The 14547-nt window shown below is 32.8% G+C and overlaps 4 protein-coding genes across 9 annotated transcripts in view; 2 read left to right on the forward strand and 2 right to left on the reverse strand.

The window, feature by feature from the left end:
- The window catches only part of LOC119644785 (protein trapped in endoderm-1), a 41638-nt gene extending 30532 nt beyond the window's left edge, over positions 1-11106 (reverse strand). Inside the window, exon 1 of the mRNA XM_038044518.1 lies at positions 10653-11106. Within this exon, the coding sequence (XP_037900446.1) occupies positions 10653-10655 (3 nt within the window). The 5' untranslated portion in view covers positions 10656-11106. The remainder of the gene's footprint in view (positions 1-10652) is intronic.
- On the forward strand, positions 323-8676 carry LOC119644784 (autophagy-related protein 9A). Of its 4 annotated transcripts, none has more exons than XM_038044514.1 (15): positions 323-431; positions 634-770; positions 854-1029; positions 2326-2503; positions 3204-3417; positions 3481-3605; positions 3704-3831; positions 3887-4071; positions 4402-4580; positions 4923-5054; positions 6094-6247; positions 6324-6773; positions 7388-7668; positions 7758-7860; positions 8258-8676. In XM_038044514.1, exons 3-15 carry the CDS (start codon positions 882-884, stop codon positions 8369-8371), a joined length of 2391 nt encoding a protein of 796 aa, XP_037900442.1. In that variant the 5' UTR covers positions 323-431; positions 634-770; positions 854-881; the 3' UTR covers positions 8372-8676. The 4 variants fall into 4 exon arrangements, with proteins under 4 accessions (XP_037900442.1, XP_037900443.1, XP_037900444.1 ...); XM_038044515.1 differs by having other exon boundaries at positions 328-580; XM_038044516.1 differs by lacking the exon at positions 634-770 and having other exon boundaries at positions 328-580.
- Positions 11107-11339: 233 nt separating the features above from the next.
- Positions 11340-12936, forward strand: LOC119644787 (rab-like protein 3). 3 transcript variants are annotated; one of them, XM_038044522.1, is made up of 4 exons: positions 11342-11580; positions 11654-11893; positions 11954-12430; positions 12530-12936. In XM_038044522.1, the coding sequence occupies exons 2-4, from the start codon at positions 11845-11847 to the stop codon at positions 12847-12849; spliced, it is 846 nt and encodes a 281-aa protein (XP_037900450.1). In that variant the 5' UTR covers positions 11342-11580; positions 11654-11844; the 3' UTR covers positions 12850-12936. The 3 variants fall into 3 exon arrangements, with proteins under 3 accessions (XP_037900451.1, XP_037900450.1, XP_037900449.1); XM_038044523.1 differs by having other exon boundaries at positions 11340-11893; positions 11954-12424; XM_038044521.1 differs by having other exon boundaries at positions 11342-11893.
- Positions 12889-13559, reverse strand: LOC119644788 (histidine triad nucleotide-binding protein 1). The gene is made up of 2 exons (XM_038044525.1): positions 13463-13559; positions 12889-13392 (listed from the first exon to the last, which is right to left on the reverse strand). The coding sequence occupies exons 1-2, from the start codon at positions 13510-13512 to the stop codon at positions 12978-12980; spliced, it is 465 nt and encodes a 154-aa protein (XP_037900453.1). The 5' UTR covers positions 13513-13559; the 3' UTR covers positions 12889-12977.
- Positions 13560-14547: the final 988 nt, after the last annotated feature.

The raw sequence follows: 14547 nt of genomic DNA on the forward strand, positions 1-14547 counted from the left end.
TAATTCCTTTTGCTTTTTATGGAAAATACGTAAGAGTATCCGACGAAATTGTGAAGCTTATATAAGCACGTAAATCCCCGTTGTAATCGGTTTATCGATAGTAACAATAATAATGCGTATGCACATCTCTAAAAATTTTTCAACTTGGCGTCATTGCATTATCAGCTGTAGTGTCTATATAAAATTAAAACCGAACAAAGAAAGTTTAAATAAATTTTAGGTATAAATATGTATATGTATGATATATATATATGATATATTTATATATATTATATATATACATATATATATATATATATATATATTTAGAAATAATCTGCATAATAATTATATATGTTGACAAAAGTGACAAAACAAACTGAATATTTGTTATTATGCAGAAATTCATTTGGATCCTATGCTAACCTTCGTAAATAAATCCAAAACGCAAAGTATGTGTTTTCTGAGTACTGCGTAGAATATAAATTCGAATAAATTGTTGTTAAACTGTTTTAAGAATACATACATTAATACATATATACGAACAAATTTCGAATTGCGATCCTTTATGGTCAATTTAATCTAGTGTTTAAATTAAAAGGTGCGTTTAATACTTTAAAACTTCTAAATTTTTGTGCTATATTTCATATTCAGGTGTCATCTAATATAATATCGATTGCTTTCACAATCAACATTATAAGCCATGAAAATTATATTCAATGTCTTTAAGATTTAATTTCCACCGTTTTACTGCAATAAAGCTTATTTGTTATTCTACCCAGTCTACTCAGGTATTGCTAAAATGCGTATGATTTAAATATTTTAAATCTTTATTAATTCCTGTATTAATAAGTTTTTTGTTTTTCTTTTGCAGAAGAGAGCAGATTATATATATATTAATAATGAGTGCTACACAAATAAATTATAGATCCTTAAACGAGGAAAATACGACTGTGATTAATATCCATGAGCTGGAAACGTCTTATGAAGTTGAAGACACTCCCAGAAATAGTGGAGTTTTGGTACACACGGTGCCAGAAAAAAACAAAAGTGAGTTTGCACGTATTCATTTGATGTCTTGTTACCTTCCTGTTGCAGGTCGTTTTTTGTAACCTTCGTTCTACAATTAAAAACAATGTTAACCTGTCAGAAACATTATTTCGTGCCCACTTATATCTCCCAATAATTTTCGTTATTTTCAATCAGTATTACTGACTGTTCATTAATGCTTTGTAGATTCATAAAATACCAATTATTTACCAATGTACTTCGCAAAGAAACGTAGTTACAGCGAATTAACTATTTTCGTCATTTCACTGGTAATATATTAAGTAAATACTAAAACGAATTTTCATGCTTATTTAAGCAGCGTCTAATTCGCAGCTATACGAAAGGTTGTGGTATTGGCCATTATTAACCATAATCTTTACAAATTCTTCGAACAAGAATTGCATTTCTTATGAGAAAAAAGTGGTTTTCTTTTAAAACTAACAAAATATTCCTTATCAATAGTGATAACACCTGAAGACTACGTTGAACAGATGGTTTCCATTCAAGAATTTGAAGCTTTCATTCAATCGGTGCTCCAGTAGCATGTAATTGTGCGCTGTCATGTACGAGGCATAATCTCATCGTTCTCATCGTCGTTTTACCTTCAATTTCTGATTTAGTGATCACACGGTTTTTAAAGCAAATATTTTTGTACTGCAGTGCAGGGGATCGATTTAACATCAACGGTGTGTGCCACCATAGAGGAGCGGATCAAGGAGTTTTTGGACATGTTTAGATGGACTTCTGATTTAAGTCATGTATATTTACAAAACTGTCATTGTCTGCCCTTGCTCTAGATGCAAAGTTGTCATGCCCTTTAGCGCCACGCTAAAGAGGGCCGTCTTAGAGAAAAATAAAAGAAGAATAATTTTGCGAGCGTGGTTACGTCTACATCAGGGGTGGGCAACTTTAATCTTCGACGTGCCAATTGTAATTCCCATATCACGGGTCCAACTATTGTTGAAAATGCGGCATTCTGCATCAAATTTGCAGCTACACTAATAACTATGTGCGAGAAAATTGAACTTTTTGACATTCTAAACGCAGCGGGCCGTACCCGAGGACATCGTGGTCCAGAAGTTTCACGTGCCTGGCATATAGGTTGCTTTTAAAAACATCTGAAAAGAGCCATTTTGTATTTTAGATGTGAAATCCATAAAATAATATAAATTTCCTTGTATTTTTTTTTTTAAGGTATAATATAAATGATTATTTTTAGATTTGCTTTAAGGCGGATAGATATTTTTCATGAGCTAGCCTTGAGCGAATGATGGCATAATTTTTTCTTTTTTACAGCGCGATGGAACCACATACAGGATTTAGATTCATTTTTTACAAAAATGTATCAATATCATCAAAAGCATGGTTTTTCTGTTATCCTAGTTGATGAAATATTCCAGTTATTTGTCTTTACGTTTGTGATATGGCTGCTTGTGTTTACTGCAAATTGTTTAAACCACGACATGCTTTTCGGGTAAGTTTTTCAATATAGGACTGAATACAAAGACTAAAATGCAAGACGCGAGAAATATTCAAATTAATTTCACTTAACGCGGATAGCAGCCAGTAGTGTAATAAGTAAAGAACAAATGTTTATTTTTTTTTGTTTTTTAAACAGAAGCAAAAATAATACCCTGATAATATACGTGGGAGTTATATATAAGTATATGTACAATAAAAAAAAAATATATTAAACCGTGGACATCTTTACTTTAAGGAGCTCTGTGACCCATGCATTTTCCTTTTCCTGGATGAGTTTGAAACTTAGGAAACCAACAACAAACAAATTAATTAATTTAGATTACCCCTACGCAAGAGATTTGCATAGTCTAATTTAAAGATGCGACTTTTTGTGTGGCTGGCAAATGTTTAAGCGGAAAAGTTAAATATTCGTTTAAAAAAGAATATTTTTTATTGACTATATTTGTAAGAATATATTTGAATTAGGTTTAAGAAAAGAAACGTACGTTGTGTTATGAAGGATGTTATTTTACATTCAGTTGAAGAGGTTAAAAACTTCTTGAAAGGCTAATTTTAGAAGATTGAAAGACTAATTTTGCTTAAGAAACGATGAAATCTGTGTTCATCTGGAACATAGACCATGGAACGCGAATAAACAATATTTCATGTATAAACTCATCTTTTTCCTTTTTTTTTTTTTTTTTTTTTTTTAGAAATGTTCCGCCGCCAAATAATCATTCAAGGGTTGCTATAAACGATGTAATATATCCTGTGGACAAGTGCCTAGAGAGCTTCGGTAGTATGACGTATTTAATCTTGATTATTTCGGCTCTTTATTTCTTTATTCGAACTGTCAAATTTTTTTTTAATATAACACAATACTGGGACATCAAAAAGTTTTATAACACAGCCCTTAATATAGGCGATGTAAGTATGATTGCTTCTTTTGTAAGAAAGCACAAATGTATTTAATAGAAAATACTTTTGCAGAGCGATTTAGATAATATAACATGGTATGAAGTAAAGAAAAAGGTACGCGAGGTGCAAGCGGAACAAAATATGTGTATTGATAAGGATCATTTAACCGATTTGGATATATATCATCGAATATTAAGGTACTTTATTTGAAAGTGCTTAAACATATGAGAAAGTAGTACTGTTCGACGAGTTAAATCTGTACTATATTTGTGTAATTTTTTGCCGGAATTTTCAGGTTTAAAAATTATATGGTGGCTTTAATGAACAAGAATTTATTACCTGCGAAATTTAATATACCTTTATTCGGAGAAGTGGTTGGTCTGAGTAGGGGATTATTGTTTAACATTGATTTGATTCTTTTTCGTAAGTTCATGTTGACTTAGTTGTTAAATATTTTCACAATAGTATATAATTTCAGGAAGTCCTGGATCACCTTTTCAAAACAATTGGCAATTAAGAGATGACTATAATATTCGAGGAAATCAAGTTGACCTGGCTAAGCGTTTGTCCAAGCTAATATTATGGGTGGCATTAGCTAATCTTATATTCTCACCATTGATATTCATCTGGCAAATAATATATTTTTCCTTTACATACGCAAATGTAAGTTTTTTTCGAATCCGTAATTCTAAGAACAAACGAAGTAAATCGATTTAGACTATTGTCCTAAACAATATGTACTCCACGTTCGCTCTTTAATATATATTTTTGTTTTTTTTCAACCACAACATCCAATTTTATAAAGCCTGTGATCTTTGTGTCTGTTATAATAAGTGGTTGGAAAGGTTTAGAGTTAGTGTTATGACAATAGCAAAAGAAAAAAATATTTTATTAACTTAACCATAAAGAAATACTTATTCATTTAGATAGAAGATATTTCAAATTGTTTTTTTTTTTTCTTTTTTTTTTTTTCATTTCAAACTTCTGTTTTAGATTCTTAAAAAAGAACCTGGCGCCTTGGGGATGCGAACATGGTCTAATTATGGTCGTTTATATCTCAGACATTTCAACGAGCTTGATCATGAGTTAGACGCCCGTTTGAACCGAGCTTATGAATATGCCGATAAGTACTTAAGCTCATTTTCATCGCCATTATTGGCAGTATTTGCTAGGTAAGTAATCGTTTGCCTAATTTATGGATGTATTACATACATTATTGACTGTTGAATACGCATTTACATTTACGTTTTGAAGGTTTTTCGAAACAAAACAACAAGAAACATATATTCGTTTAAAGGCGAATATTGAACAGTTATTAGCGGGTCCGACTGCTTTCCAAATTCGATTTATAAATGTTCAGTTTTTTACTTTACCATGTTGGCTTACGTTCATCATTTTGACATAATTAACTTTTGGACAGCCAGATATATATATATATGTATATATACATCTATATGTGTTTATGTTAAGCCTTGAGAAGAGTAAAAATGTAAAAATCAGTAATTTATTTTCAGAAATATTTTATTTATAAGCGGTGGACTCCTCGTTGTAGTGTTGGCTTTAGGAATATACAACGAATTTGTTTTCCAAATTGAACATGTCGTAACATTAATAACCGTCTTGTCAGCAATTGGACTAATTTGTAGGTAAGTGTCAATTAAATGAACAATTATTTGAAAATTTCAAACTATCTTAAATAGATTTTAAAATAATGGATTTATAAGTAATGTATAATTTAAAATCCGGAATTTTTCCGCGAGTAATTTAGACTCCCTCGCAAGTTCCAAAGGAAAAGTTATGATAAGCGCCGGCTTTCAATTTTTCTTTCGCTCATTCAATCTTCCCACTACCTTTGCATTCTTTAAGGTTATGTCATGGCGTATATTTTTAATTTACGTTTTAAATATAAATCAACATAAATAAGCTCGAAGCGCGGTTTAAAAAGTATTTAAATTCTCTATCGCAATTCACCTTCGATTGTAGTAAGCGAATAATTAAACGTCTTTTGGAAAAATTGGAATCGGCGATCACAAATTCAAATTACTAGGGAGAACTAAAACTAGAGCGCTATATGATGAAGTTCATGGAGCTAATGAATGATTCGTCGGAATAAACCCAATTCTCCTATCCCGAGGGTGAGGATTAACGAGACAATACCTATAACAGAATACATTACCTCACTGTCCTCGCCCTGAATAGGGACTAGATCATCATACGGTATTTTACGGATCTAAATCAACATGAAAACTAAAGTATTATCCTTCAGGCCGAAAGATGATTATGCAAGACCTGTTGCAGGTGCTTACCATCAACATTCTGAACGAAATAAGAAGATTTATCTTTCACTTGGCTATCGCGGAGCAACTAAAGAAAGATTTGCGATTGCGCGCGCTTTTTATAGCTGTCGGCTAACCACACTTGCTATGTTGACGTGAAAATGAACTAATACAATGATACATATCTCAGAGAATTACTTACTGGTGTGTGTGCTACTGTTATGTTACGAGAGTGTTATATTATAGGGAAATTTAATGTTGGGTATGCCTCTTCGCATTTGTATTTTGTTGTTGTTAAGGGGTTTTAGGAAAATTTCCAAGACATTAGCGATAGAAACCGCGTCTTCTTGTAATTCATTTGGAATAGTGTTACGTTTTATCATAAATATTCACATTTCATTACTTTTAGGAGTCTAATACCAGATGATAATTTAATTTGGTGCCCCGAGCAGTTAATGACAGCGATTTTGGCACATGTTCATTACCTTCCAAGTTCTTGGAAAAATAAGTCACACACAACACTCGTTCAAAAAGAATTCGGATATTTCTTTCAATTCAAAGCGGTAATTATCATCTAAATAAAAGTAGAATGCACTTCATATTAAATTTTTTAATTTATATCATCTCTTCTTCTTGCAGAACTACGTCTTGTATGAAATATTTAGTCCTTTGATAACTCCCTTCTTGTTATTATTTGTTTTTCGACCGAAAGCTCTCGAAATTGTAAAATTCTTCAGAAGTTTTACTGTCTTCGTTAGGGGTGTTGGAAATGTCTGCTCATTTGCTCAAATGGATGTTCGAAAGTATGGAAATCCGGAATGGCAATTAGATAACAGCGTTTTCAATAATAACGCTGATGACAACAATGAAAATCAAATTAGTTGCTGTCCGAATAACGGCAAAATTGAACTTTCATTACTTCGATTCACTTTGACAAATCCTGATTGGCAAATGCCATCCGAAGCTATTAATTTTGTAAATGGAATTCGGGAGAATGCTATCGCCGAATTAAGTAAAGCGAAAACTAAAGACTTTCGTTTAAATGCCTTAACAGAAAGTTTAATTTCTTTTGGTACGATGGGAGATGAGGTAAATTTTACTATATATAAAATAATTTTGTGTATTATTTCCAAAAACTGTAAAACCTTAACTTATTTTATTACATTATTGAGTTTATATCTAAAATTTCTTTAACATACATTTTACCCCCAAAGCCCCAAACGATCTGTGTTATAAGGGTATAGACGGATATAACAACACCCAGAATCGCTCAATTCAAAATCATTTTCTAAATCGGTCTAAGCTTGTCTGTCTGTCTGTCGATACGTTTCGTTTTCTTTCATTCAACCTGTTCGCCGCAATTTTTGCGATATTATGATGAAGCTTGTTACGCTGAGCTATTCTGACTCAAGGACGAATGCATTAAAAATATTTCGAATCGGACTACGTTTTAAAGCACTTCCCATATAACTCCTTATTTTGAAAAGCTATTATATGAGCAGCTGTAGAGTGATGGCTGTTAATGGCTGTCGGTGGCCCACCATAGTCTATAATATACGTCACTAATGAATGACAATAATAGCGAAACTTTTCTCAGTCTTAGACATAACTCCATAACATTGTCATTGTAGGAAATAATATAGCGATTTGAACGAACAATTATATAATATGTTACATTATTTTTTCATCTCATCTCTATTTAGTATTCGTCTGTGGCGAGATCTTTGTTAGAGCGATGCAATATTAGAGAAAACAATGAATGCTTTAATGAAAGAGTTTATGACATAAATCACGCACAACGTCAAGACCATTTCGAACAAATGCTCCAACAAAATCTTGGCGAAAAGTCCCAATGCAACGAAAGAATGAGGAGCAAGTCAGTTAAGGCATTAAATTCTTCTTTTGGAAGAAATGATATGAAAAAACTTCGCACAAGTAAATTAGAAGGCCGACTAGAAGGGCCATCACAATCTCTTTTGCACAGGTAAGCATAGAATATCAAATACATTACGTATTTGACAGTCATACCTATAAGCTTGTGCAGAGTAAATTGAATGAACATTTTCGTTACAGCCTCTATGGACCTGAATCACTTTGGGAGCACAGTCCTAGTGATCTAACAATTGCAGATATGTGTTTAAGTACCTTGTATTTACACGAAATTCATAACAGAAAGGTAATGCTCGTACGATATTGACTTACCGAGTAGATTATTAGACTGCTTTTTTGGTATAGGTTTTAATTTTTATTTACTCTTTAGAGTATTTAAATATCAAACTTAATAAATAAGTATTAATAATAATAAGTATTAAGCGATTTATGGAAGTATGCCTTCGGCACTTATTCACTATTGAGTTGCATGTCAAATTGTTTTATATTTTTATTCAAGTTCCCGACAAATCTCCAAACTTTTGTATAAGTTTGCTGTTTGCTGTCACCTGTTCAAAAATATAAAAATATTATCAAAGAACGCGGCGTTATTTAATTTTATATATAATTGTGTGCTTAAATTATGTAAAGTGTGTTAATTATATGAAAGGTTTTTTTTTTTTTTTTTTTATTTTTAATTTCAGCAAAAGTCTGAACAACCAATCAATGCAGCCACTATTGAATCAACTAATAAACCATCTGAGACCGTTCTTACGTCAAATGTTGGTGAAACAACGCCACTCTTAACAGGAACATAACATACACCTAACTGGGTGTAAACATATATATATAATATAGAAATACCAATGCAAAAATTTTAAACTTGAAAATAAGCATTAATAGTTTCATCTACTCTTTTGCCGATTAAGATCGTAGAAAACGGACTTTTTTTTTTTTTTTTTTTTTAAACGTTTTATTTTAGAAAGCACGAAGTCGTCTCCTCCCTTCCCCCCTTTGACATATTAAACTAAAACATTAACTCGAGAGGAACGTTTGTGCAACATTTATAAATTTATTTTAAGATCTCAAAATGTGTTTCTAAACTCGCTTAACATGTTTAAAATAAACATCAAATTTGTTATAAATTGAGTTATATTAATTTTTTTTTTTGGAAGACTTAACCATCTTCCTCATAACACGAACAAAAATCTTATAAAGACTCATTTTTTTTTTTTTAATTTTACCTTGCATATTTTTTTATGTATTCATTTAATTCATTTTTGATATTGAATATTTGCAGATTTAGTTTGAATCATTAACGAATAACTACAAAATTGTAAAAGGCTCCTTTAGATTATTATACGCAAATCTGCTACGGGTTCTCCGTTCAACGTTTTTCATATCATATATTAGAACTAAATTTTTATTCAAATCATGAGAGAGAGAAAATATAGAGAAAATGCCATAAATTCACATTGGAAAGGACGAAATACGCATTTAATGGATTCAATCATAAAATGGAATTTTTATAGTAAATACGCTTTCATTCTTTTGGTTGAAGGCATGAAACACTCCTATTTATAAACTTCAAGTACTTTAGCGTCTTTTTTTTTATGGATACTACGCGAAATAATTGATTATTGCAATGAAACGCTTTAATAATACAGTAAATATAAACCTCTTTGTTAATCCATCAACGTATACTATTTGTCGTGCTTCCTTCGTGTGTAACATACCCCGGGGTTTTACCCTACATCCGACAAAAACTAACCAAGTAGAGTTAAAATAGTTTTCATTCAATACAGATCGCGCCAATGCTTTAGCATGGGTACCTGCCATGATGGCTTAACCCCGCAATGGCTCAAGGCACACAGGTTATTTAAGCGTAATCCACACCCTCCAGAGAGTTAGACAATTCCTATAAATTAGGGGTCTAAACAACACTGGAGTCCAGATTGTTTATTGTGTATGGCTCAATAAACCCACTCTGGCCAGTGTTGAGACCTATCCTCATCTCGATTTATCCCACTTTGGCTTGGAATATTGGAAACCAATTATATTATTTACATGATTTCATTATGAGACATGGGGTCAATTTTATTATTTCTTATATGAAATATTATAATTTTTGCCGGTTGCCTCTTTACGTAGTACACTGCACATATATATCCTCAAAAAAAAAAAGAAAAAAAAAAACACATTTACATTTGTATATAAATTACTTGTCACAACAATATTGCCAAGTTTCATAGTTCTCTTGATTCATAATTTCAGGTAGGCACTGTTTCGGTAGATCTTGTGAGATTTTACAACGTTACATAATAAAGTTATTTATTCCTTTAAAAAAGAAAAGGAAAGCCGTACGAATATATTAAAAAACGACGTTCATCCAAAAAATACATATATAAATAGATAGGACCTATTCAAATTGTAGAAGGCGTGACATTGATTTCTACATCTCCGCGTGCAAGCCAAAACGTGATTTACAGAAATTGGGAAACAGCTCTCGGCACTAACCGACAAATATTATTTGATGAAAATATTTACTTAAAGTGTCAGGTCAATCATTACGCAAACTTGCAGTGTAACATGGGGTCCCCCGTCGCCTACACCACATCATATTTCGATTCCGAAGTCGCTTGATGTAAATGCCTATGCTCCACTTCAATGCCCTTTTCAAACTTCTGTCACCTTCAATGGACTTCTTCAATTGGACTTAACTACATTGAAAGGTTGGTATACCACGAACGGCAAGTTATTTAATCTAAAAAAATGCAAAAAGCTTTCATTTGCTTGGCGTAACCACTTGCTTTCGTAATATACTATTGATGACTACAAGCTGGTTGATTTGTAGTTCTTTCGTTGCCTTGGCGTTTTATTGGATCTCAAATTGCGATTTCAACTATATATTAATGCCTGCGCTAATAAGGCGAAATCGTTTTTGGACCTTAGGAAACGTTCAGCTAAGGAATTTCATTAACGCCCATTTACCTCGCTCGTCAGACCTGTATTAGTACATTCGGTGATCACCAACTTACAACTCACACAACGACTTATTAGAGTCCCCATATGAGGACAAACTTAAACTTATCGACCTACCATAATTGCAAACAAGATGCAATATCTTAATGTCAGCTCATAGTCTTGGTTTGCGCAAGATTCGGATTCAGTCCACAAAATCAAGTTTATTCTTTCCCGATTATAGCATCGATGGGCTCACATTTGTTAGTAATAGATAGCAGGCACTTAATAATTCACAATGCTTACTAACTTCTTTATATTAATGGTAATATCAATATTTTCAAATATTATATAGACTATATATGCATAGGAAGACGCGAAAATTGTCCATCGGCCACACACCATTTGGTGAACTATGACAAATATTTAAGGATTATTGCAATTTATTTGATCGTAGATCTGATTGCCAACATGTCGCATTAAACGCATTATATGGGTTAATTAGTGGTCAAATTTATTTATTAATTATCAATTCTTAAATACGTATATAAATATTATAATATTTTAATATCGTCCCTCTTTCGTTTTCCTTTGGTTTGTTATTAAATCCATGTATTTCCTTCTGATAATAGCACGATAGGGGTAACTTTGAATATTTTTTCTTTTCCTTGTTAAATTTTGGAATGTAACTATACACTTTATAGATAAATAAATAAAACAACCCAAAACCAAAGTAACTTTTAAAAAGACCCACAAAAAAAAGTCTCATATGCACATTGTGGCTATCTTTTTTTTACAACACAACGAATCGTTTAAGAAGAAGAATTTTTGTGTTCATTGTGAACTTGCTTATATGAAATTAATTGCTTTTTTTACCTATTAAATTTCTACAATCTATACAAAATAGATTTGCTGCTAATGTATGATAAAATTGCTAAAAATTTATAACAAAGTATTAAATAAAAATTCATGGAATAGTACAAAATGTACCCGCTTCTGTAAAATTCGTAGTGAATTGTGCTTCTATGGTATATGTAACTTGTACACAATTTATTAACAAATCTATGTAAGCAGAAGGATTAATAATATGTAAGGCAGGGCAAATGATGAATTAATTTGGATTGTCCTTCGCATATTAGAATGTCAGTGAATCAAGAACATAAGCTTGAAGAAGACGTGCGTTTGAAATTACAACATTTTAAGGAACGTGCTCAAATTGCATCAAATATTTAACAATCACATCCATTTATTTACGTCATCACGTATATAATGTTAAGCATCTGTATATGATATCTGTTAATTGTTGTTTATAAGGGAATAGAGCGTAGTAATGGCTAATACAATCGACAAAGTCCGTATTATATTGGTTGGTGATTCAGGTAACGATTCATCAACGATTATCAATTTACCCAATTAGCTTCTTTAAATTTTTTTGGCAGGAGTTGGTAAAACCTGCTTCACTCATTTGATAGCGCACAACGAATGTCTAAATCGCCCCGGCTGGACCGTAGGCTGTAACATAGAAGTTAAATTGCACGAATATAAAGAAGGAACGTCTCAGCAAAAATTATATTTCATTGAACTGTTTGATATTGGCGGCTCATTAAGTCATAAAAACTCTCGTAACGTTTTTTATACAGCAATACATGGCATAATATTGGTTCACGATTTAACAAATCGCAAAAGTCATGGAAATCTACGTGATTGGTTATACGAAATTTTAAGCAAAGATGGTAAAAACACATACAAATCTAGTTCTGTGATGGGTGGAATCACTACCGAATCTAATGGTTTCGATCCTGAGGAATTTATAGGCGCCACGCAAATACCCATACTAGTAGTTGGTACAAAACTGGATTTAGTCGATGAAAAGCGTCACCCAAAAACGGTACAAAAGGCGGGCGGTATAGGTAAAAGTAAATATATAAGTGTACTTTTTCAAGGATCAGTACAGCTTTTTGCTTTTAAAACAACGATAGATATTCCAATGGACACTAAATAAAGTTTTCTTTCAGCTGAGCAATGTGGGGCGGAAGAAATATGGCTAAATTGCCGTGATCCACGTAGCATAGCTGCCGGGACGACGGACGCTGTGAAACTAGCACGTTTCTTTGATCGGGTGATCGAAAAGAAACAGCACTCCCGCGATTGCGGCTTTTTTGGATCATCGTCAGCCTTTGATAGAAGGCGTCACCAAACATCTCCAGCTTCCTTTAGCGATTCAACTAGCAATATGCAACAGTTTGAAATGAAGGGCCAATATTCTTCCCGTTTAATATCGCCAAACACCTCTCCTACAACAAATGTTTTAATCGACCCTCTTAATCTGCAATAGCTACCATACCCTCCTATTTAATTGATAAGAAAATAACGATAATCGCATCAAAAGTTGTATGTTTATTTAATATAAAGAAATTCAAACATTAAAGAGGTTTGTTTGAATGAACTGCAGGGAAAGGTCACTTAGCCTGGAGGCCATTTCATTTGGCGACCTCCTAGAAAGTGCAAGTGCAAGTGATATACAGACTGAGCGCCGTCCTTCCCATTATTAATTACTACACGATAGCCATTATCCAGACCCAACTTTTTGGCAACTCTACTGCCAACTAACATCAAATGACCGAGTAAATCTTCATCGTCGTCTTCGACATCTGATAACATCGTGATTGGCTTTCGCGGTATTACCAAAAAATGAGTAGGAGCTTGAGGATTGATATCGTGGAAAGCCACACATTTCTTATCTTCGTGAATAAATTCACATGGAATTTCTTTGCGAAGGATCTTACCAAAAATGGTATCTCCAACCGGCCCTGCCTTTTGTGCCTTATCAACTTCACTAGACATTCCCACTTTTTGTACACGGGGAATGGTATTAAAGCTAAAGAAAATTTTTTTTGAAAATTATTGGCAACTTTTTTGAAAATTATTTAATCGGAGTTCTTACTTACCCTTTATTATGAGCAATTAAACGACGTGAAAGCAAAGTCAATAAATTCATTTATTAGGTCGATTCACGAATGATTTAAAAGGTAAGCTTTTGAAATTCATATACTGCAACCAGAGTTGTCAAAGTGCTGTCAACATAATGTTATCAAGATTTATTATTATTATGAAATAAATAAATAAAGGAGAATTTATATTATTAACAATTAGTTTTATCAAACGTATATGTGGGCGATAAATAATATTCTTTAGTGTCTTTGGCAAATATCTTAATTGCTGTGAATCTACTCAGAAGTATCCTCTTGAAAGAGTTTGACAATCCTGCCAAAAAGATAGCAAAAATCAACAACGCATTAAGGAAAAAATACTCTTTTGCAGGAAAGTTTTAGTTTCTGTCAAAAAAAAAAAAAAAGAGAAGAAAATTGGTTAAAAATTGCGAAAATAAGGAAAAGACGTAAAATGGAGTTTGATTGGCAAGATGAGTTTCATGAAATTAAAGAGCGCGGTGCCCACTTACTGCAGACAGAAAAATGGTCCGATTGCCGTTTCTTGGTTGGAACTCCGCCGAATCAACACATCATCGCTGGCCACAAACTCATATTAGCTATGGCTTCTCCAGTCTTTGAATGTATGTTTTTTGGTCAAATGGCGGATAAATCCGATCCCATTATCATACCAGATGTACAGCCAGACGCATTTCAATCGATGATGGAATACATTTATTCGGATCGTATCAATATAACTTCATTCGATAAAGCCTGCGAATTGTGTTACGTGGCGAAAAAGTATATGCTTCCTCATGTAGTTGAACAATGTACCCAGTTCTTGTGGTCTGATTTAAGCCCAAGGAACGCGTGTCGTGCATACGAGTTTGCTAAGTTATTCGAGGAGCCCCGTCTTGTGCAAAGAAGTATGGAGGTAAGTAAAATTGTGATTTAGCTAAAGTTGATGTTTGTATGTCCTCTCTCCAACTTATCCAGCTAATTTCTTCATTTACTCGAGAGGTGTTAAATGATTCAAGTTTCCTAGACATCGAAATGACGACTTTGATGGATATTTTAGATCAGGATAAGTTAAATCTCGACTCAGA

The sequence above is a fragment of the Glossina fuscipes genome, unplaced genomic scaffold (genome assembly GCF_014805625.2).
Source record: "Glossina fuscipes isolate IAEA_lab_2018 unplaced genomic scaffold, Yale_Gfus_2 0, whole genome shotgun sequence".
Lineage (NCBI taxonomy): Eukaryota > Metazoa > Arthropoda > Insecta > Diptera > Glossinidae > Glossina > Glossina fuscipes.

Excerpts from the sequence above, each read along its gene's own strand:
- LOC119644784 (XM_038044514.1), top strand. The coding sequence starts at position 882 with ATGAGTGCTACACAAATAAATTATAGATCCTTAAACGAGGAAAATACG. Across the intron at positions 1,030-2,325 it reads GGTGCCAGAAAAAAACAAAA|CGCGATGGAACCACATACAG; the intron begins GTGAGTTTGCAC and ends TCTTTTTTACAG. Across the intron at positions 5,055-6,093 it reads GCAATTGGACTAATTTGTAG|GAGTCTAATACCAGATGATA; the intron begins GTAAGTGTCAAT and ends CATTACTTTTAG.
- LOC119644788 (XM_038044525.1), bottom strand. The coding sequence starts at position 13,512 with ATGAATTTATTGACTTTGCTTTCACGTCGTTTAATTGCTCATAATAAA. Across the intron at positions 13,393-13,462 it reads TTAATTGCTCATAATAAAGG|CTTTAATACCATTCCCCGTG; the intron begins GTAAGTAAGAAC and ends AATTTTCTTTAG.
- LOC119644787 (XM_038044521.1), top strand. The coding sequence starts at position 11,845 with ATGGCTAATACAATCGACAAAGTCCGTATTATATTGGTTGGTGATTCA. Across the intron at positions 11,894-11,953 it reads TATATTGGTTGGTGATTCAG|GAGTTGGTAAAACCTGCTTC; the intron begins GTAACGATTCAT and ends TTTTTTTGGCAG. Across the intron at positions 12,431-12,529 it reads GGCGGGCGGTATAGGTAAAA|CTGAGCAATGTGGGGCGGAA; the intron begins GTAAATATATAA and ends GTTTTCTTTCAG.